This window comes from Neoarius graeffei, chromosome 7, assembly GCF_027579695.1.
Source record: "Neoarius graeffei isolate fNeoGra1 chromosome 7, fNeoGra1.pri, whole genome shotgun sequence".
NCBI lineage: Eukaryota > Metazoa > Chordata > Actinopteri > Siluriformes > Ariidae > Neoarius > Neoarius graeffei.
In genome coordinates, this window is record NC_083575.1 from 3603989 (window position 1) to 3626123 (window position 22135).

General features: G+C 47.1%; 1 protein-coding gene across 1 annotated transcript in view; it reads right to left on the reverse strand.

Annotated features, from left to right (window-relative positions):
- utp25 (UTP25 small subunit processor component) overlaps positions 1–22135 on the reverse strand; it is a 47795-nt gene that overhangs the window by 19889 nt on the left and 5771 nt on the right. The window contains exons 4-10 of the mRNA XM_060925163.1: positions 12553–12738; positions 12364–12452; positions 12075–12273; positions 11122–11318; positions 10828–11044; positions 10434–10636; positions 10114–10296 (exon numbers count right to left, since the gene is read on the reverse strand). Of these exons, the coding sequence (XP_060781146.1) occupies positions 10114–10296; positions 10434–10636; positions 10828–11044; positions 11122–11318; positions 12075–12273; positions 12364–12452; positions 12553–12738 (1274 nt within the window). The remainder of the gene's footprint in view (positions 1–10113; positions 10297–10433; positions 10637–10827; positions 11045–11121; positions 11319–12074; positions 12274–12363; positions 12453–12552; positions 12739–22135) is intronic.

The following is a 22135-nucleotide window of genomic DNA, read 5'->3' on the forward strand; positions in this document are numbered from 1 at the left end:
TGTGTGTACCTGTCCCCTGTAGTTGTGACAGTGTGTGTGTGTGTACCTGTCCCCTGTAGTTGTGACAGTGTGTGTGTGTGTGTACCTGTCCCCTGTAGTTGTGACAGTGTGTGTGTGTGTACCTGTCCCCTGTAGTTGTGACAGTGTGTGTGTGTGTACCTGTCCCCTGTAGTTGTGACAGTGTGTGTGTGTGTACCTGTCCCCTGTAGTTGTGACAGTGTGTGTGTGTGTACCTGTCCCCTGTAGTTGTGACAGTGTGTGTGTGTGTACCTGTCCCCTGTAGTTGTGACAGTGTGTGTGTGTGTACCTGTCCCCTGTAGTTGTGACAGTGTGTGTGTGTGTACCTGTCCCCTGTAGTTGTGACAGTGTGTGTGTGTGTACCTGTCCCCTGTAGTTGTGACAGTGTGTGTGTGTGTACCTGTCCCCTGTAGTTGTGACAGTGTGTGTGTGTGTACCTGTCCCCTGTAGTTGTGACAGTGTGTGTGTGTGTACCTGTCCCCTGTAGTTGTGACAGTGTGTGTGTGTGTACCTGTCCCCTGTAGTTGTGACAGTGTGTGTGTGTGTACCTGTCCCCTGTAGTTGTGACAGTGTGTGTGTGTGTACCTGTCCCCTGTAGTTGTGACAGTGTGTGTGTGTGTACCTGTCCCCTGTAGTTGTGACAGTGTGTGTGTGTGTACCTGTCCCCTGTAGTTGTGACAGTGTGTGTGTGTGTACCTGTCCCCTGTAGTTGTGACAGTGTGTGTGTGTGTACCTGTCCCCTGTAGTTGTGACAGTGTGTGTGTGTGTACCTGTCCCCTGTAGTTGTGACAGTGTGTGTGTGTGTACCTGTCCCCTGTAGTTGTGACATGTGTGTGTGTGTGTACCTGTCCCCTGTAGTTGTGACAGTGTGTGTGTGTGTACCTGTCCCCTGTAGTTGTGACAGTGTGTGTGTGTGTACCTGTCCCCTGTAGTTGTGACAGTGTGTGTGTGTGTACCTGTCCCCTGTAGTTGTGACAGTGTGTGTGTGTGTACCTGTCCCCTGTAGTTGTGACAGTGTGTGTGTGTGTACCTGTCCCCTGTAGTTGTGACAGTGTGTGTGTGTGTACCTGTCCCCTGTAGTTGTGACAGTGTGTGTGTGTGTACCTGTCCCCTGTAGTTGTGACAGTGTGTGTGTGTGTACCTGTCCCCTGTAGTTGTGACAGTGTGTGTGTGTGTACCTGTCCCCTGTAGTTGTGACAGTGTGTGTGTGTGTACCTGTCCCCTGTAGTTGTGACAGTGTGTGTGTGTGTACCTGTCCCCTGTAGTTGTGACAGTGTGTGTGTGTGTACCTGTCCCCTGTAGTTGTGACAGTGTGTGTGTGTGTACCTGTCCCCTGTAGTTGTGACAGTGTGTGTGTGTGTGTACCTGTCCCCTGTAGTTGTGACAGTGTGTGTGTGTGTACCTGTCCCCTGTAGTTGTGACAGTGTGTGTGTGTGTACCTGTCCCCTGTAGTTGTGACAGTGTGTGTGTGTGTGTGTGTACCTGTCCCCTGTAGTTGTGACAGTGTGTGTGTGTGTACCTGTCCCCTGTAGTTGTGACAGTGTGTGTGTGTGTACCTGTCCCCTGTAGTTGTGACAGTGTGTGTGTGTGTACCTGTCCCCTGTAGTTGTGACAGTGTGTGTGTGTGTACCTGTCCCCTGTAGTTGTGACAGTGTGTGTGTGTGTACCTGTCCCCTGTAGTTGTGACAGTGTGTGTGTGTGTACCTGTCCCCTGTAGTTGTGACAGTGTGTGTGTGTGTACCTGTCCCCTGTAGTTGTGACAGTGTGTGTGTGTGTACCTGTCCCCTGTAGTTGTGACAGTGTGTGTGTGTGTACCTGTCCCCTGTAGTTGTGACAGTGTGTGTGTGTGTACCTGTCCCCTGTAGTTGTGACAGTGTGTGTGTGTGTACCTGTCCCCTGTAGTTGTGACAGTGTGTGTGTGTGTACCTGTCCCCTGTAGTTGTGACAGTGTGTGTGTGTGTACCTGTCCCCTGTAGTTGTGACAGTGTGTGTGTGTGTACCTGTCCCCTGTAGTTGTGACAGTGTGTGTGTGTGTACCTGTCCCCTGTAGTTGTGACAGTGTGTGTGTGTGTACCTGTCCCCTGTAGTTGTGACAGTGTGTGTGTGTGTACCTGTCCCCTGTAGTTGTGACAGTGTGTGTGTGTGTACCTGTCCCCTGTAGTTGTGACAGTGTGTGTGTGTGTACCTGTCCCCTGTAGTTGTGACAGTGTGTGTGTGTGTACCTGTCCCCTGTAGTTGTGACAGTGTGTGTGTGTGTACCTGTCCCCTGTAGTTGTGACAGTGTGTGTGTGTGTACCTGTCCCCTGTAGTTGTGACAGTGTGTGTGTGTGTACCTGTCCCCTGTAGTTGTGACAGTGTGTGTGTGTGTACCTGTCCCCTGTAGTTGTGACAGTGTGTGTGTGTGTACCTGTCCCCTGTAGTTGTGACAGTGTGTGTGTGTGTACCTGTCCCCTGTAGTTGTGACAGTGTGTGTGTGTGTACCTGTCCCCTGTAGTTGTGACAGTGTGTGTGTGTGTACCTGTCCCCTGTAGTTGTGACAGTGTGTGTGTGTGTACCTGTCCCCTGTAGTTGTGACAGTGTGTGTGTGTGTACCTGTCCCCTGTAGTTGTGACAGTGTGTGTGTGTGTACCTGTCCCCTGTAGTTGTGACAGTGTGTGTGTGTGTACCTGTCCCCTGTAGTTGTGACAGTGTGTGTGTGTGTACCTGTCCCCTGTAGTTGTGACAGTGTGTGTGTGTGTACCTGTCCCCTGTAGTTGTGACAGTGTGTGTGTGTGTACCTGTCCCCTGTAGTTGTGACAGTGTGTGTGTGTGTACCTGTCCCCTGTAGTTGTGACAGTGTGTGTGTGTGTACCTGTCCCCTGTAGTTGTGACAGTGTGTGTGTGTGTACCTGTCCCCTGTAGTTGTGACAGTGTGTGTGTGTGTACCTGTCCCCTGTAGTTGTGACAGTGTGTGTGTGTGTACCTGTCCCCTGTAGTTGTGACAGTGTGTGTGTGTGTACCTGTCCCCTGTAGTTGTGACAGTGTGTGTGTGTGTACCTGTCCCCTGTAGTTGTGACAGTGTGTGTGTGTGTACCTGTCCCCTGTAGTTGTGACAGTGTGTGTGTGTGTACCTGTCCCCTGTAGTTGTGACAGTGTGTGTGTGTGTACCTGTCCCCTGTAGTTGTGACAGTGTGTGTGTGTGTACCTGTCCCCTGTAGTTGTGACAGTGTGTGTGTGTGTACCTGTCCCCTGTAGTTGTGACAGTGTGTGTGTGTGTACCTGTCCCCTGTAGTTGTGACAGTGTGTGTGTGTGTACCTGTCCCCTGTAGTTGTGACAGTGTGTGTGTGTGTACCTGTCCCCTGTAGTTGTGACAGTGTGTGTGTGTGTACCTGTCCCCTGTAGTTGTGACAGTGTGTGTGTGTGTACCTGTCCCCTGTAGTTGTGACAGTGTGTGTGTGTGTACCTGTCCCCTGTAGTTGTGACAGTGTGTGTGTGTGTACCTGTCCCCTGTAGTTGTGACAGTGTGTGTGTGTGTACCTGTCCCCTGTAGTTGTGACAGTGTGTGTGTGTGTACCTGTCCCCTGTAGTTGTGACAGTGTGTGTGTGTGTACCTGTCCCCTGTAGTTGTGACAGTGTGTGTGTGTGTACCTGTCCCCTGTAGTTGTGACAGTGTGTGTGTGTGTACCTGTCCCCTGTAGTTGTGACAGTGTGTGTGTGTGTACCTGTCCCCTGTAGTTGTGACAGTGTGTGTGTGTGTACCTGTCCCCTGTAGTTGTGACAGTGTGTGTGTGTGTACCTGTCCCCTGTAGTTGTGACAGTGTGTGTGTGTGTACCTGTCCCCTGTAGTTGTGACAGTGTGTGTGTGTGTACCTGTCCCCTGTAGTTGTGACAGTGTGTGTGTGTGTACCTGTCCCCTGTAGTTGTGACAGTGTGTGTGTGTGTACCTGTCCCCTGTAGTTGTGACAGTGTGTGTGTGTGTACCTGTCCCCTGTAGTTGTGACAGTGTGTGTGTGTGTGTACCTGTCCCCTGTAGTTGTGACAGTGTGTGTGTGTGTACCTGTCCCCTGTAGTTGTGACAGTGTGTGTGTGTGTACCTGTCCCCTGTAGTTGTGACAGTGTGTGTGTGTGTACCTGTCCCCTGTAGTTGTGACAGTGTGTGTGTGTGTACCTGTCCCCTGTAGTTGTGACAGTGTGTGTGTGTGTACCTGTCCCCTGTAGTTGTGACAGTGTGTGTGTGTGTACCTGTCCCCTGTAGTTGTGACAGTGTGTGTGTGTGTACCTGTCCCCTGTAGTTGTGACAGTGTGTGTGTGTGTACCTGTCCCCTGTAGTTGTGACAGTGTGTGTGTGTGTACCTGTCCCCTGTAGTTGTGACAGTGTGTGTGTGTGTACCTGTCCCCTGTAGTTGTGACAGTGTGTGTGTGTGTACCTGTCCCCTGTAGTTGTGACAGTGTGTGTGTGTGTACCTGTCCCCTGTAGTTGTGACAGTGTGTGTGTGTGTACCTGTCCCCTGTAGTTGTGACAGTGTGTGTGTGTGTACCTGTCCCCTGTAGTTGTGACAGTGTGTGTGTGTGTACCTGTCCCCTGTAGTTGTGACAGTGTGTGTGTGTGTGTACCTGTCCCCTGTAGTTGTGACAGTGTGTGTGTGTGTACCTGTCCCCTGTAGTTGTGACAGTGTGTGTGTGTGTACCTGTCCCCTGTAGTTGTGACAGTGTGTGTGTGTGTACCTGTCCCCTGTAGTTGTGACAGTGTGTGTGTGTGTACCTGTCCCCTGTAGTTGTGACAGTGTGTGTGTGTGTACCTGTCCCCTGTAGTTGTGACAGTGTGTGTGTGTGTACCTGTCCCCTGTAGTTGTGACAGTGTGTGTGTGTGTACCTGTCCCCTGTAGTTGTGACAGTGTGTGTGTGTGTACCTGTCCCCTGTAGTTGTGACAGTGTGTGTGTGTGTACCTGTCCCCTGTAGTTGTGACAGTGTGTGTGTGTGTGTACCTGTCCCCTGTAGTTGTGACAGTGTGTGTGTGTGTACCTGTCCCCTGTAGTTGTGACAGTGTGTGTGTGTGTACCTGTCCCCTGTAGTTGTGACAGTGTGTGTGTGTGTACCTGTCCCCTGTAGTTGTGACAGTGTGTGTGTGTGTACCTGTCCCCTGTAGTTGTGACAGTGTGTGTGTGTGTACCTGTCCCCTGTAGTTGTGACAGTGTGTGTGTGTGTACCTGTCCCCTGTAGTTGTGACAGTGTGTGTGTGTGTACCTGTCCCCTGTAGTTGTGACAGTGTGTGTGTGTGTACCTGTCCCCTGTAGTTGTGACAGTGTGTGTGTGTGTACCTGTCCCCTGTAGTTGTGACAGTGTGTGTGTGTGTACCTGTCCCCTGTAGTTGTGACAGTGTGTGTGTGTGTACCTGTCCCCTGTAGTTGTGACAGTGTGTGTGTGTGTACCTGTCCCCTGTAGTTGTGACAGTGTGTGTGTGTGTACCTGTCCCCTGTAGTTGTGACAGTGTGTGTGTGTGTACCTGTCCCCTGTAGTTGTGACAGTGTGTGTGTGTGTACCTGTCCCCTGTAGTTGTGACAGTGTGTGTGTGTGTACCTGTCCCCTGTAGTTGTGACAGTGTGTGTGTGTGTACCTGTCCCCTGTAGTTGTGACAGTGTGTGTGTGTGTACCTGTCCCCTGTAGTTGTGACAGTGTGTGTGTGTGTACCTGTCCCCTGTAGTTGTGACAGTGTGTGTGTGTGTACCTGTCCCCTGTAGTTGTGACAGTGTGTGTGTGTGTACCTGTCCCCTGTAGTTGTGACAGTGTGTGTGTGTGTACCTGTCCCCTGTAGTTGTGACAGTGTGTGTGTGTGTACCTGTCCCCTGTAGTTGTGACAGTGTGTGTGTGTGTACCTGTCCCCTGTAGTTGTGACAGTGTGTGTGTGTGTACCTGTCCCCTGTAGTTGTGACAGTGTGTGTGTGTGTACCTGTCCCCTGTAGTTGTGACAGTGTGTGTGTGTGTACCTGTCCCCTGTAGTTGTGACAGTGTGTGTGTGTGTACCTGTCCCCTGTAGTTGTGACAGTGTGTGTGTGTGTACCTGTCCCCTGTAGTTGTGACAGTGTGTGTGTGTGTACCTGTCCCCTGTAGTTGTGACAGTGTGTGTGTGTGTACCTGTCCCCTGTAGTTGTGACAGTGTGTGTGTGTGTACCTGTCCCCTGTAGTTGTGACAGTGTGTGTGTGTGTACCTGTCCCCTGTAGTTGTGACAGTGTGTGTGTGTGTACCTGTCCCCTGTAGTTGTGACAGTGTGTGTGTGTGTACCTGTCCCCTGTAGTTGTGACAGTGTGTGTGTGTGTACCTGTCCCCTGTAGTTGTGACAGTGTGTGTGTGTGTACCTGTCCCCTGTAGTTGTGACAGTGTGTGTGTGTGTACCTGTCCCCTGTAGTTGTGACAGTGTGTGTGTGTGTACCTGTCCCCTGTAGTTGTGACAGTGTGTGTGTGTGTACCTGTCCCCTGTAGTTGTGACAGTGTGTGTGTGTGTACCTGTCCCCTGTAGTTGTGACAGTGTGTGTGTGTGTACCTGTCCCCTGTAGTTGTGACAGTGTGTGTGTGTGTACCTGTCCCCTGTAGTTGTGACAGTGTGTGTGTGTGTACCTGTCCCCTGTAGTTGTGACAGTGTGTGTGTGTGTACCTGTCCCCTGTAGTTGTGACAGTGTGTGTGTGTGTACCTGTCCCCTGTAGTTGTGACAGTGTGTGTGTGTGTACCTGTCCCCTGTAGTTGTGACAGTGTGTGTGTGTGTACCTGTCCCCTGTAGTTGTGACAGTGTGTGTGTGTGTACCTGTCCCCTGTAGTTGTGACAGTGTGTGTGTGTGTACCTGTCCCCTGTAGTTGTGACAGTGTGTGTGTGTGTACCTGTCCCCTGTAGTTGTGACAGTGTGTGTGTGTGTACCTGTCCCCTGTAGTTGTGACAGTGTGTGTGTGTGTACCTGTCCCCTGTAGTTGTGACAGTGTGTGTGTGTGTACCTGTCCCCTGTAGTTGTGACAGTGTGTGTGTGTGTACCTGTCCCCTGTAGTTGTGACAGTGTGTGTGTGTGTGTACCTGTCCCCTGTAGTTGTGACAGTGTGTGTGTGTGTACCTGTCCCCTGTAGTTGTGACAGTGTGTGTGTGTGTACCTGTCCCCTGTAGTTGTGACAGTGTGTGTGTGTGTACCTGTCCCCTGTAGTTGTGACAGTGTGTGTGTGTGTACCTGTCCCCTGTAGTTGTGACAGTGTGTGTGTGTGTACCTGTCCCCTGTAGTTGTGACAGTGTGTGTGTGTGTGTGTACCTGTCCCCTGTAGTTGTGACAGTGTGTGTGTGTGTGTACCTGTCCCCTGTAGTTGTGACAGTGTGTGTGTGTGTGTACCTGTCCCCTGTAGTTGTGACAGTGTGTGTGTGTGTACCTGTCCCCTGTAGTTGTGACAGTGTGTGTGTGTGTACCTGTCCCCTGTAGTTGTGACAGTGTGTGTGTGTGTACCTGTCCCCTGTAGTTGTGACAGTGTGTGTGTGTGTACCTGTCCCCTGTAGTTGTGACAGTGTGTGTGTGTGTACCTGTCCCCTGTAGTTGTGACAGTGTGTGTGTGTGTACCTGTCCCCTGTAGTTGTGACAGTGTGTGTGTGTGTACCTGTCCCCTGTAGTTGTGACAGTGTGTGTGTGTGTACCTGTCCCCTGTAGTTGTGACAGTGTGTGTGTGTGTGTACCTGTCCCCTGTAGTTGTGACAGTGTGTGTGTGTGTACCTGTCCCCTGTAGTTGTGACAGTGTGTGTGTGTGTACCTGTCCCCTGTAGTTGTGACAGTGTGTGTGTGTGTGTACCTGTCCCCTGTAGTTGTGACAGTGTGTGTGTGTGTACCTGTCCCCTGTAGTTGTGACAGTGTGTGTGTGTGTACCTGTCCCCTGTAGTTGTGACAGTGTGTGTGTGTGTACCTGTCCCCTGTAGTTGTGACAGTGTGTGTGTGTGTGTACCTGTCCCCTGTAGTTGTGACAGTGTGTGTGTGTGTGTACCTGTCCCCTGTAGTTGTGACAGTGTGTGTGTGTGTACCTGTCCCCTGTAGTTGTGACAGTGTGTGTGTGTGTACCTGTCCCCTGTAGTTGTGACAGTGTGTGTGTGTGTACCTGTCCCCTGTAGTTGTGACAGTGTGTGTGTGTGTACCTGTCCCCTGTAGTTGTGACAGTGTGTGTGTGTGTACCTGTCCCCTGTAGTTGTGACAGTGTGTGTGTGTGTACCTGTCCCCTGTAGTTGTGACAGTGTGTGTGTGTGTACCTGTCCCCTGTAGTTGTGACAGTGTGTGTGTGTGTACCTGTCCCCTGTAGTTGTGACAGTGTGTGTGTGTGTACCTGTCCCCTGTAGTTGTGACAGTGTGTGTGTACCTGTCCCCTGTAGTTGTGACAGTGTGTGTGTGTGTACCTGTCCCCTGTAGTTGTGACAGTGTGTGTGTGTGTACCTGTCCCCTGTAGTTGTGACAGTGTGTGTGTGTGTGTGTACCTGTCCCCTGTAGTTGTGACAGTGTGTGTGTGTGTACCTGTCCCCTGTAGTTGTGACAGTGTGTGTGTGTGTACCTGTCCCCTGTAGTTGTGACAGTGTGTGTGTGTGTACCTGTCCCCTGTAGTTGTGACAGTGTGTGTGTGTGTACCTGTCCCCTGTAGTTGTGACAGTGTGTGTGTGTGTACCTGTCCCCTGTAGTTGTGACAGTGTGTGTGTGTGTACCTGTCCCCTGTAGTTGTGACAGTGTGTGTGTGTGTACCTGTCCCCTGTAGTTGTGACAGTGTGTGTGTGTGTACCTGTCCCCTGTAGTTGTGACAGTGTGTGTGTGTGTGTGTACCTGTCCCCTGTAGTTGTGACAGTGTGTGTGTGTGTGTACCTGTCCCCTGTAGTTGTGACAGTGTGTGTGTGTGTGTACCTGTCCCCTGTAGTTGTGACAGTGTGTGTGTGTGTGTGTACCTGTCCCCTGTAGTTGTGACAGTGTGTGTGTGTGTACCTGTCCCCTGTAGTTGTGACAGTGTGTGTGTGTGTACCTGTCCCCTGTAGTTGTGACAGTGTGTGTGTGTGTACCTGTCCCCTGTAGTTGTGACAGTGTGTGTGTGTGTGTGTACCTGTCCCCTGTAGTTGTGACAGTGTGTGTGTGTGTGTGTACCTGTCCCCTGTAGTTGTGACAGTGTGTGTGTGTGTGTACCTGTCCCCTGTAGTTGTGACAGTGTGTGTGTGTGTGTACCTGTCCCCTGTAGTTGTGACAGTGTGTGTGTGTGTACCTGTCCCCTGTAGTTGTGACAGTGTGTGTGTGTGTGTACCTGTCCCCTGTAGTTGTGACAGTGTGTGTGTGTGTGTGTACCTGTCCCCTGTAGTTGTGACAGTGTGTGTGTGTGTGTGTACCTGTCCCCTGTAGTTGTGACAGTGTGTGTGTGTGTGTACCTGTCCCCTGTAGTTGTGACAGTGTGTGTGTGTGTGTACCTGTCCCCTGTAGTTGTGACAGTGTGTGTGTGTGTGTACCTGTCCCCTGTAGTTGTGACAGTGTGTGTGTGTGTACCTGTCCCCTGTAGTTGTGACAGTGTGTGTGTGTGTACCTGTCCCCTGTAGTTGTGACAGTGTGTGTGTGTGTACCTGTCCCCTGTAGTTGTGACAGTGTGTGTGTGTGTACCTGTCCCCTGTAGTTGTGACAGTGTGTGTGTGTGTACCTGTCCCCTGTAGTTGTGACAGTGTGTGTGTGTGCACCTGTCCCCTGTAGTTGTGACAGTGTGTGTGTGTGTACCTGTCCCCTGTAGTTGTGACAGTGTGTGTGTGTGTACCTGTCCCCTGTAGTTGTGACAGTGTGTGTGTGTGTACCTGTCCCCTGTAGTTGTGACAGTGTGTGTGTGTGTACCTGTCCCCTGTAGTTGTGACAGTGTGTGTGTGTGTACCTGTCCCCTGTAGTTGTGACAGTGTGTGTGTGTGTGTACCTGTCCCCTGTAGTTGTGACAGTGTGTGTGTGTGTACCTGTCCCCTGTAGTTGTGACAGTGTGTGTGTGTGTACCTGTCCCCTGTAGTTGTGACAGTGTGTGTGTGTGTGTACCTGTCCCCTGTAGTTGTGACAGTGTGTGTGTGTGTACCTGTCCCCTGTAGTTGTGACAGTGTGTGTGTGTACCTGTCCCCTGTAGTTGTGACAGTGTTTGCTGAGGATGTTGTTGATCTGTGGTTCCTGGATGGAGCTGAACACCAGCGTCTGTCTGTAGAATTTGGCCCAGTTGTTCAGGTTCCACATGCGCACGCGGGAGAAATCCACACCGTGAGACTCCAGCGGCTGCAGGTTCATGTGCTTCATCACGTGCTGCAAAACACGGCATCAGGTTCTGCACACATACGACTCTCTCACACACATTTCACCACACGGCTGCACCGCGAGCGGTTCGGGACTCAAACGTCTGAGCCATGTGTGGAAACGAGTGAGTGCTGAAGGTTCCTCACCAGTACGTGCTCCCAGTTCTGCATGAGGAACACATCACTCTGCTCGAAAACCAGCAGCTCCACAGACGACAGGAAGTCAAAGTCCCGCTGAGTGTCTCCGTCCACGCCGATCAGTGTCCTCAGCCCCAGAGGAGATGCGATGATGATGTCAGAGGAGTAGAACGGGGAGTAGAGACGCATACTACGCTTCAGGATGGACACACCTAGAGAGAGAGAGAGAGAACCATTCTGAATTGGAGACTATAAGCTTCTGTTATTCGTATGCCCCTTTCCCCCGTAGCTGGTGTGTGTGTGTGTGTGTGTGTGTGTGTGTGTGTGTGTGTGTGTGAGAGAGAGAGAGAGAGAGAGAGAGAGAGAGAGAGAGAGAGATAGGGAGAGAGAACGCGTCACACACCGATCCTGAAGTGATCGTCCACGTTTCCGGAGAAGACGGCGTGATAATCGTCAGGGCGGTGCAGAGCAGCCGATTTGGAGTTCAGCGCCTCTCCGTACTCGTCTTTAAACCTCTTCTTGTTGCTGACGTCCATCTTCTTCCCGTCGCTCTCCAGCAGGGAGATGAAGGTCTGGACAACGCGGAGTGCCGCGTCTCTGAACGGAACCAGGATCAGAACCTGCAGGAGGAAACGGGTCAGGGTGGAGCCTTCGCTTTGATCTGACAGAGTTCTCATGGAAAACAGTGAACGGTTACTTTGGGTCTGGTGAGGCCCTGATCCCGAAACTCGTCCTTGTCCCCGCCCTTCGCCTCCTTCAGCACGGCATTATGGGTAAGGACTGTGGAGTTGGCCTTCAGGACGTGGTTGAGAGCGTGGAGACAGTACGCCCGGCGAGTCTCCGCCACCCTGTCCAGCACACTGCATTCTGGGTAATAAACATCCCTGTAGGACCCTACACACAGTGAGGATTAACTCACGCGCTGCACTGCGCAGGGTCACGTCTCAAGAACACACCCCACTGTACACTGCAACGTGCATGGTTTGAGACAGTGATGGTGTTTATGAGGTCTGTATGGTTCGAGACGCGCCCCAGTGAAACAGCAGAGTGAAGAATGTGTGTTGGTTTGGGACGCGTCCATGTTCATGTGAATAAGGGGGATGGTTTGGAACACGCCCACTGTGAACCGATAGTGACGTTTACGTGTCCTACATAGTGAACTGGATGTGTGGTTCAAGACACAACCAGAGTCGACGGGTGATGGTGTTTCCGTGGCCTACGTAGTGAACAAGGCACATGGATTGGGACACGCCCACTCTGGGATGGTGATTAGTGAATAAAGGTTGCTATTGGTATTTATGTCATAACCATATAGACAAGAGTGCATGTGATTTGGGACACGCCCACAGTGTGTGTGTTTATGTGGCCTATGTAGTGAATATGATTTGGGACACGCCCACAGTGTGTGTGTTTATGTGGCCTATGTAGTGAATATGATTTGGGACACACCCACAGTGTGTGTGTTTATGTGGCCTATGTAGTGAATATGATTTGGGACGCGTCCATAATGGCCTGAGGGGGAGTTGTTTATATACATGGCCTACTAGGGCATGCGGTTTAGGACACACCCTCGGGCGGGGAAGGGGGGAAGAAAAGAAAAAAAAAGAGTGATAATGACACAGCTGAGATTGATATTTGTTTTGTCCTTACCCATGAGCCTCAGCAGCTCATCCTGCAGGTCGGTGAGCCCTGCTGCGTTGCCCCCTTCAGGTGTGGAGGAGTGGCTGAGGGAACGCCATCGAGACTCCAGTGCTTTATGGAAAAGTGGGAGAGAGACGGACGAGGACTGAGACACGGCAGGAGACCGCTCGAGGGGACGGGAGCAGTGCAGGACGCCCAGTCTGGACCACTGAGGAGCAGAAAAAACAACCACGACATTAAAGAACAAAATCTTGACATTTTGAATCTTTATATCAGGACAAGAGGAATAAAATCGTACCTTAACCTGAGTCCGGATTTTGGAGCCGTTTGAGATTCTGTTCACCTCGACTTCACTCAGCTCCGCCTCCCGATGCTTCACAAACATATCTGTGTGTGTGAAACACAGAACACACCATCATTATCATCATTCCATTTACATCACTAAGAACATGTTTTAAAGTGAAGGGGTTCTGGGAGAAAACTCCACCCTCTCGTGACGTGTCGGCGTTCTCTGGCTCTCCGTCCGCAGGCAGGTTCGACTCCAAACAGAACTCAGCTTCACGTGTTCCATCGGTGAACTCATCCTCCTGCTGCTTCTGCTTCCTGCCTTCTTCAGTTGCCGCCTCCGCCTCCTCATCATCATCTCCGCTTTCCTCTGCGTCTTCATCATCCTCTTTAAGAGATAAAAATACGACTGAGGTTTCAGATCTGTAATCTCGGATAAACATGGACAGAAAATTAAACACAGCAGAAGAAGTCTGCTCCATGAGAGAACCTTGCCACAATCTCACAAATTCCCAGCGTCCAGAATTTCACCTCTGGTTTCAGGAATACTGCGTCTCATCTTTACCAACCCCTTCCCTCGCTTTCAGATCTGTATTTCCAGGTTTCAAAATCCCACCTGGAGTTTCAGGAACATGTTTCTGATCCCTGCCACCTGGAATTCTGCCTTGAACTTCCAGAATCACACCATTTCAGGTTCTGGAAATCCATCTGTACCAACCATAATCCTGCCTTCAGTTTCCTGAAACCCAGAGTTCCACTGAAAGCTTCTGGAATCCGGCCCCTCGCTTTAGGGATCTCTTTTTCCAGATGCTGGAATCAAACCACTTTTGTTTGAGGAATCCTTTTAACTCTGAATCTCTGCCTTTGCTTGTGTAATTCTTGAGTTTTCCCCACACACCACTGAGTCTCAGAACAAAACCCACACCGTCTGTTGGTGGGCATTTAGCCCCGCCTACTCAGTGCTGTGGAAACACATCTACTGATGCAACTGGACACATTGTCAGTGATGTTCCTGGAATCATTGGGTGTTTCAGGTCTTTCAACATCATACACCCTCATCCAGGTGACCCAGCCGGGGCTGATCAGACCCCAGCTTGTGTCCAGATGGCATGCTAGCTACCACGACTCCATGGTTCTCCTCTCTTGAGCCACAGCCATCTTGAGGCCCTCTCTGCCGCTTCGGTGGTATTGCGGATGGCTCTCCTCTTCTGCTGTCCAACTCGCGATTTTGGAAGAAAAAAAAAAAATTCCATTGCGTATCGTTCCGTTCATTCATAGTCAGGCTATAAACCAATTTTGATGCATACAGTAGCAGCTTGACGCGAGGAACCGGCCTTATTGCATTATCCCGTTTATCCCGCTTCACCATTCATGCAAGTTATTAATAATGGCTTGACATTCACAATAAATAAGGATTTCCCACTAGCCTAAATAAAATGTTATACTCGCGGGGATGCCTAGTTGATGCTATCTGAAGCATAAAATCTGAATCAGAGATGCACCGACTGACCAGCTGCCGATCGGAATCGGACGATTTTCATGTGATCGGCCATGACTGGCGACCGGCCTGTCAAAATTAAAATATGCCGATTTTCTGCCGATCAAAACTTGTGTATCACATAGAGATGAAAGTGGAAATACTCGCAATTCGCAACTAAAAAGGCTGCAGCTCCACTGGCAGCTTGAACATGCTTTCTAGTGCGATTGTGTTGCGCTTGCGCAGAACAGTGTCAGTCCTGCGCGCCTAACGAGCACTGGCGCACGCGCCGTTAACAAAACAACAAAATTCACTATATTTGGATATATTATATATCCAAATATAGTGATTTTTTTTTTTTTGGTGCCAGATATTGGATGTGAAAAGAAGAAAATGTTTGTGGTTGTGTGAATTTCCCATAACAGGAATTAATACGTTAGCCTATTACCAAACATCTTAATTAGATCTGTACAAAGAGAGAGAGAAAAAAAAAATGTCTTTTTGTTTGTTTTACAGCCTTGGTTGCACTTGATTCCATTGGAAATTACTCTACAAATACACATTTGACAAAGATGATAGAATGGCTATGGTATAAGTATGACTGGAAATTATTTTTGTATTTTGATACTGAATGAAGAAATGGGTTGTTCTATAAGGCAGAAGTTTTCAGATCTAAACAGGCTTATGAAAGTGTGTTCCATAGCAGTGGGCAAATAATATATGAGGGGGAAGTTGGTTTTGTGCCAGATATTGGATGGGAAAAGAAAGAAAGAAAAAAAAGTGTGAATTTCCTATTTCAGGAATTAATATGTTAATACCAAACATGAAGAAAGATTTTACAAAGAACAATGTCTTTTTGTTTGTTTTCAACCTTTGAGGTGTTGAAAATTTATTACTGAAAATCTGGCAGAATGTTCTATTACAGAAAAGATAAAGATAAAATAGTCTTTGTGTGTGCTGTGAAGTGGTTTGAAAAAATGAAATCGGAATTGGCCAAAATCGGTATCGGCAGGTCACACTCCATGGAAAATCGGAATTGGCCCAAAAAATCGCAATCGGTGCATCTCTAATCTGAATATTTTAAGAAACATCTTTATTAGCTTTATTGGCGAAGTAGATAAACCATCACTGCATCACTGACACGCCACACACTGGCAGCTGAATTAAATGTTCTGATAGGGCATGCAGGCTTTGCAACAATTAGGGTAATGCTTTTTCATTATTGTTAGTTGCCTTGGTGTTACCTTAAGTGGTTTCTTACATCTAATTATGATATTTTATTTTATTATTATTTTGTTCTTACATTATACTATTTATTTCATTTTAGTATTGCTTGAGGTAAGTGTTGAGTTCAATATTTAAAATAAAAACCTCCAGCTTGTTTTTTGCAATTTATTCCTTGAATGTCAACCAGGGTGTCTACAGGTTTGTCCAAGTTAAATTCAAGACTTAAGACTTTTTCATACCATGTTCCAAAAAAAATTAAGACCAAATCTAAAGTCATGCAAAAACGTACTCTTTTGGGGAAAAAAAAAAAAAAAAACTATATAATTTAATGTAACTTATTGTTCCTGTAAACATTCACCAGAAAACACTATTCTAGTAGAAGTACTTCATTTCTTTTCCTCGACAGGCGTTCACACACTCAGAACACAATATAAGGATAAGCTTGTAACTATGTGACAATCAGACGCTACGTTCACACTGCAAGGCTTAATGCTCAATTCCGATTTTTTTGTGAAATCCGATTTTTTTGTGAGGTCGTTCACATTAACAAATATACGCGACTTGTATGTGATCCTCAGTATGAACGAAAAGCGACCTAAAAGTGTTCCGCATGCGCATTGCAGGATACGACGACGTCACACGCAGTGAGCATGGCCAGTGTTTACGGAAGTAACCTAAAGTTTCCTGTGTATGACAGTAGCCAGCATGGAGTACCTGGTGATGATGCAGTTGCTGTTGCGACGGAGCCAGAACATGCACAATAGCCTGATGTTAAGGAGGAGGTTGAGAAGGAAGAGGGCAAGGGTTTTGGCTCAGGCGTTCTGCGGGGTAGTGACTGCAACCTCCGTTCAAAGGAACATCAAAGCCATGTTGTTGTAACTTTTTTTGAGAGACCCGCCGCCTACTTCAGCGCAGAATAGTGACGTTTGTGGCTTGTTGATGACGTGTAAGGTGGTGTTTACATTAGACCGTATCAGCGGATCATCAGATTAACGTTTTTAAAACGATTAGCGTGCACACAGCAACGCCAATACACAGATACGCTAATCACATGACTAATTAGACGGCACGTAAGTTGAAATGTGTCAGCGCGGCTCAGCGCTTCCTCCTCAGCGGCTGCGCTCCAAATCACTCCGCCCTGAACAGCGAGTGCCCTCTGGAGGGTGCGCACTCCGGCCCTGCGCAGCTCACAGAGCGCGCGAGTGAAGCGCACGAGCAGTGATTCGGGACTGAGCCGCTGTGTGTGTGATCCCAGTGCATATCGGGCATGCGCAAGTCACTCACCACTTGCAAGTGGAAGGATGGCAAGCCTAAAGACAATCATAACTACACAATGGGCAGTATTTGCATCTTACCATGAACAACATTAAGAATGACAAAGCAAAGCATTATATTCATACTTTTATACTCTTTAATGAAAAACAAAAAGGTGATACAAGGCGGAAACAAGAGCAGGAAGTGAAGTCCGCGCCGTTTTTCAGCAGTCGCGTCACATGACCAACGTGGCATGAACAACGCCAGCGAATCAGGAAGGTGGATGTCACAGTGACGTTGTCCAATGACGACATCAGCTAGAGCTCAGCACTGCGTTTCCTCGTATCTCAACGTTTACACAGCACCGGATCAGATACGAACTGGGTTGAATACGTGGGCCCTGGCGGATTCAAGTTGTTCCGCCTGTGGAGTCGTTTCCCGGCGTTTTAATGTGAACGAACGGTCTAATGTAAACACCACCTAAGTCGGATGAATGCGACCTGGCGGTTCAGACTGAAGTCGCATATGAAAAGAGCAGATAGGAATCGGAATTAGGACCACATATCCAAACGGCCTGGGTCGGATTTGAAAAAATCGGATCTGTGTCGTTCATGTTGTCAATAAAAGATCGGATACAGGTCACATATGGGCGAAAAAATCGGATTTGAGTCACTTCAGCCTGCAGTGTGAACGTAGTGAGAATGCAGTCACAATGTTTGAATCCAGTGTAACAAGGTGAAAATGTGAATGAAGTCACACACAGAATCCAATGCAACAGGTTTTTTTTTTATTATTATTTTCTCTGCTTGGCGAGTCGCATTGTAAGCAGAATTGTTCAATTCCATCTTTGGTCAAACAACAATGCAGAAAACAACAGTTAAACAATGTGAATGCACATACACCTGAAACTTCGGCTCACTCACTTGAAAGGTACGCTCACTTGCACTTCTTAAAACACTTGGAACGATACCCACACACAAACAATACTATTCTCTCACATGCACGCAATAGAATATATTCTCTCTCTCTCTCTCTCTCTCTCACACACACACACACACACACACACAATATTCTCTTACATCTTGCAGATCTATCCTCCAGGGATGAGAATGGGACATTTAAAAAAAACTCTGAAATGTCTGCCAAGGGCAGACATAACGCTCGCAAAGTGTGCATGGGGGGGTTTCAAAAGGGGGGTGCGCTTTATATATGTTTTCAAATTCAATGATGGTTTAAAACGTTTATAAACTTTAAGATAACAAATATATATCGTGAGCGATAATGGAGGTAACCGTAACGATATATTAGATTCCTCCTGACTCTATCTTTGACAATTTAAGTAAAACGTACCTTTGTGCTTTTTTGTTTTGATGTGCTCCTGGACGTTTCTAGCTCCTCTGTTTCCATAATTGATCATATCTGAGCACAGAATACACAGAACCTTTCCCGGCACGTCCACTTTTCGGATATGTTCCGTCAGGCACGTCGTCACAGTTTGTGTCCCTATCTGCATGACGGTAACGCTACTATCGAGCCATGCCCATCGGAAACAGTTCTTTATCCCGTTTGATTTATCGATTTCCCTGGCAGAGCCCCGGTGGGGACCCAGGGGGCGGGAGTTAATTATTTTTGGCTATTTTTTTTTTACCCCAAAACCATTAATTTTATCAGCAAAAAGTTGCAATTTATTTGGAAATAAATTCCCCTTCTTGGTGGACTCCCAGGTGAAAACGATTAATATGGGACAAGAGACTTGTTTTTAATCAACTCACATTTGATGATTTCAAAAAAAAAAAAAAAATCAAAGCACCTTTTAATATAAACGAGCTCTACAGTATTATATTTCTGCATTTTTGCTATTCATGTCTTTGAATACTCTAATCCTTTACAATGAAGTGCAAACCAGAAAAAAGTTCTGTCATATAATTCTCTTAAGCTTTCTTCTGATGTTCTCATGGTAGCAGGAGGTCTTGCATATTAAGCAGGCAACATTCAACATCACTCATCACTTCCCTTTCAACTGCTGTGTGCACCAACAAGGTTTTATCTGGACAGGATGTTGTGGAATGTAATACAGATACCATACAGTCAATCTGAAGATCGAGATGGTGATTTTGAATTAAAGAACAGGCGTGTACAATGGGCATTACATGTTGGAATTTTTTTTAAATCAAAAACTATAAGTTCATCTCAGCCTAAAAAACTTGGGCAGACGCTCCTGCGCGGCACATGCCAGCAATTCCCCCCATGAAATGAGCAATAAGTAGGAGAGTTATACACGCTATCATACCTAAGATTTTATCAGAAATATAGATATGATACTATGATTCTCCCCAACATGCTACATTAGATAAGCTAACCCCATTTATAAAAGATACACACTTATATATGACGTGTACTTGAGATATATATGTGATATGATGTATATTCATACATTGTTACTTTACGGAAATCTTCAATAAGTTTGGTCTTTTCATGACAGCCTGTTGCTAACCTAAATATAATGCACATGAACGGACACTCCTCACCTCAACATGTCCTTTACAATCATTTAATTAAGCCACCATGGGCAATGCTGAAACCACTGCTGCAAACAGTACATGGTGTGAAACTGTCATTATTTTTACCCTTATTAGACAGGGAGATTATTAGGCAGGGAGATTACAGTGGTGCTTGAAAGTTTGTGAACCCTTTAGAATTTTCTATATTTCTGCATAAATATGACCTAAAACATCATCAGATTTTCACACAAGTCCTAAAAGTAGATAAAGAGAACCCAGTTAAACAAATGAGACAAAAATATTATACTTGGTCATTTATTTATTGAGGAAAATGATCCAATATTACATATCTGTGAGTGGCAAAAGTATGTGACCCTTTGCTTTCAGTATCTGGTGTGACCCCCTTGTGCAGCAATAACTGCAACTAAACGTTTGCGGTAACTGTTGATCAGTCCTGCACACCGGCTTGGAGGAATTTTAGCCCGTTCCTCCGTACAGAACAGCTTCAACTCTGGGATGTTGGTGGGTTTCCTCACATGAACTGCTCGCTTCAGGTCCTTCCACAACATTTCCACTGGATTAAGGTCAGGACTTTGACTTGGCCATTCCAAAACATTAACTTTATTCTTCTTTAACCATTCTTTAGGAGAGTGACTTGTGTGCTTAGGGTTGTTGTCTTGCTACATGACCCACCTTCTCTTGAAATTCAGTTCATGGACAGATGTCCTGACATTTTCCTTTAGAATTGGCTGGTATAATTCAGAATTCATTGTTCCATCAATGATGGCAAGCCGTCCTGGCCCAGATGCAGCAAAACAGGCCCAAACCATGATACTACCACCACCATGTTTCACAGATGGGATAAGGTTCTTATGCTGGAATGCAGTGTTTTCCTTTCTCCAAACATAACACTTCTCATTTAAACCAAAAAGTTCTATTTTGTTCTCATCCGTCCACAAAATTTTTCCAATAGCCTTCTGGCTTGTCCACGTGATCTTTAGCAAACTGCAGACGAGCAGCAATGTTCTTTTTGGAGAGCAGTGGCTTTCTCCTTGCAACCCTGCCATGCACACCATTGTTGTTCAGTGTCCTCCTGATGGTGGACTCACAAATATTAACATTAGCCAATGTGAGAGAGGCCTTCAGTTGCTTAGAAGTTACCCTGGGGTCCTTTGTGACCTTGCCGACTATTACACGCCTTGCTCTTGGAGTGATCTTTGTTGGTCGACCACTCCTGGGGAGGGTAACAATGGTCTTGAATCTCCTCCATTTGTACACAATCTGTCTGACTGTAGATTGGTGGAGTCCAAACTCTTTAGAGATGGTTTTGTAACCTTTTCCAACCTGATGAGCATCAACAACGCTTTTTCTGAAGTCCTCAGAAATCTCCTTTGTTCATGCCATGATACACAAACATGTGTTGTGAAGATCAGACTTTGATAGATCCCTGTTCTTTAAATAAAACAGGGTGCCCACTCACACCTGATTGTCATCCCATTGATTGAAAACACCTGACTCTAATTTCACCTTCAAATTAACTGCTAATCCTAGAGGTTCACATACTTTTGCCACTCACAGATATGTAATATTGGATCATTTTCCTCAATAAATAAATGGCCAAGTATAATATTTTTGTCTCATTTGTTTAACTGGGTTCTCTTTATCTACTTTTAGGACTTGTGTAAAAATCTGATGATGTTTTAGGTCATATTTATGCAGAAATATAGAAAATTCTAAAGGGTTCACAAACTTTCAAGCACCACTGTATTAGACAGGGAGATTATTAGGCAGGGAGATTCTGTTGTGTAATCTGAGGTGAAGTGCGTTTTGTATTTTGTTTTTTGGGGCGCGCCCTCTCTGCCATGCCGATCCTGTAGGCTGCACTGACTCAACTGAAAACGTCGGTCCTCAAGAAAAGGGATAAAAGCCCGCCCACACTGAAAGCTGATTGGCTTATTTTGCTGAGTAACCCAATCAGGATGCTCTTTGTCTAGCATGCGCTAGGGCTGGGTATCACCAGATACCTCACGATACGATACTATGGCGATATTTTGCCCATGATAACGATATTATCACGGTACAGCGATTCTGCGATAATCAATATATTGCAAGAAATTTCAACCACATCACGATATCTGTGTCACTGAAGAAAATCAGAATTTATTGACCACTGTAAAATTACATTTCACATACATAACTACACACTCTTGCCAGACATATATTTGTCTCTATTCCACTGCTGGCAAAACCAAGAGTTGCTTCACTACAACATACAGAAAATTCCCATTTCTGTGCTAGTATTCTCAACTTTTCTGTAAGCATGGACACATCAGTGCTGCTTAACAAGCAGAATCAAATTGTTTTATGAAAACTTAAAACTTGCACTGCAGACTGCACATACATTTCAGTGCTAACACTAATATCTATTTGTTCTTTGTAAACTTGAGAACATATACCGGAGAACATTTAACTTGTGCTTATTTTGCAGGAACAACACACTGTCTGAAACACATTGAAAAGTGCAGTGGGCATCTTAATTGGAGCATCTTAATTTAATTGGAGCGAAACAGGTTTTGCAAAGTGCATTCTCTTTGTCTGGCTCACTGTTTTTTTTTTCTCCTTTCCTTTGGAATCCAAAGTGCCTCCAAACATCTGCCTTAAAGTTCGGCGGCGTCTCTAGGTTTACGTTAACAGCCATGCTTGCCTGTTTTTTTTTCCTCACTGCAACCGCCGGGGAAAAAAGAGAAGACGAAGAGTGCCTTGCAGTGAGGGAGCGGCACAGCGACACCTCGCAGAGCAGAGGTGCGGAAGTCGTACTGGTTTTACAACCCGTCTGAAACATGATTTTATTATTTGAAAAAATATCGATATTCAAATTTTGAGTATCGATATTGAATCGGAAGACAAAGTATCGCGATATATCGCCGTATCGATATTTTTGCACACCCCTAGCATGCGCTACATGAACAGGCACACATGCAGCCTCTCTCTCGCGCTCCGTCATATGCGCACATTCTAAGATGCGCGAGGTAGACAATGTTTCGCGTGCGCTTGCTTGCTCTAGATTCCGGGAGATATTCTCCAATTTGCGGGCATCAGGGAGCTGCTATCAATATGCGGGAGACTCCCGGAACTTCCGGGAGATTCGGGATGTCTGTGTTATAAGGTGACCACAGATCGTTAACCATACACACACACACACCCCGAACCCCCCCGAAATTTTCTCAATGGATTTACACGTTTCACAAAAATGACATTTTCAGCGGGAAAAACTCGGAATTCCGCGGATCCGCGGAAAATTCTCATCCCTGAATCTTCTCCACGAC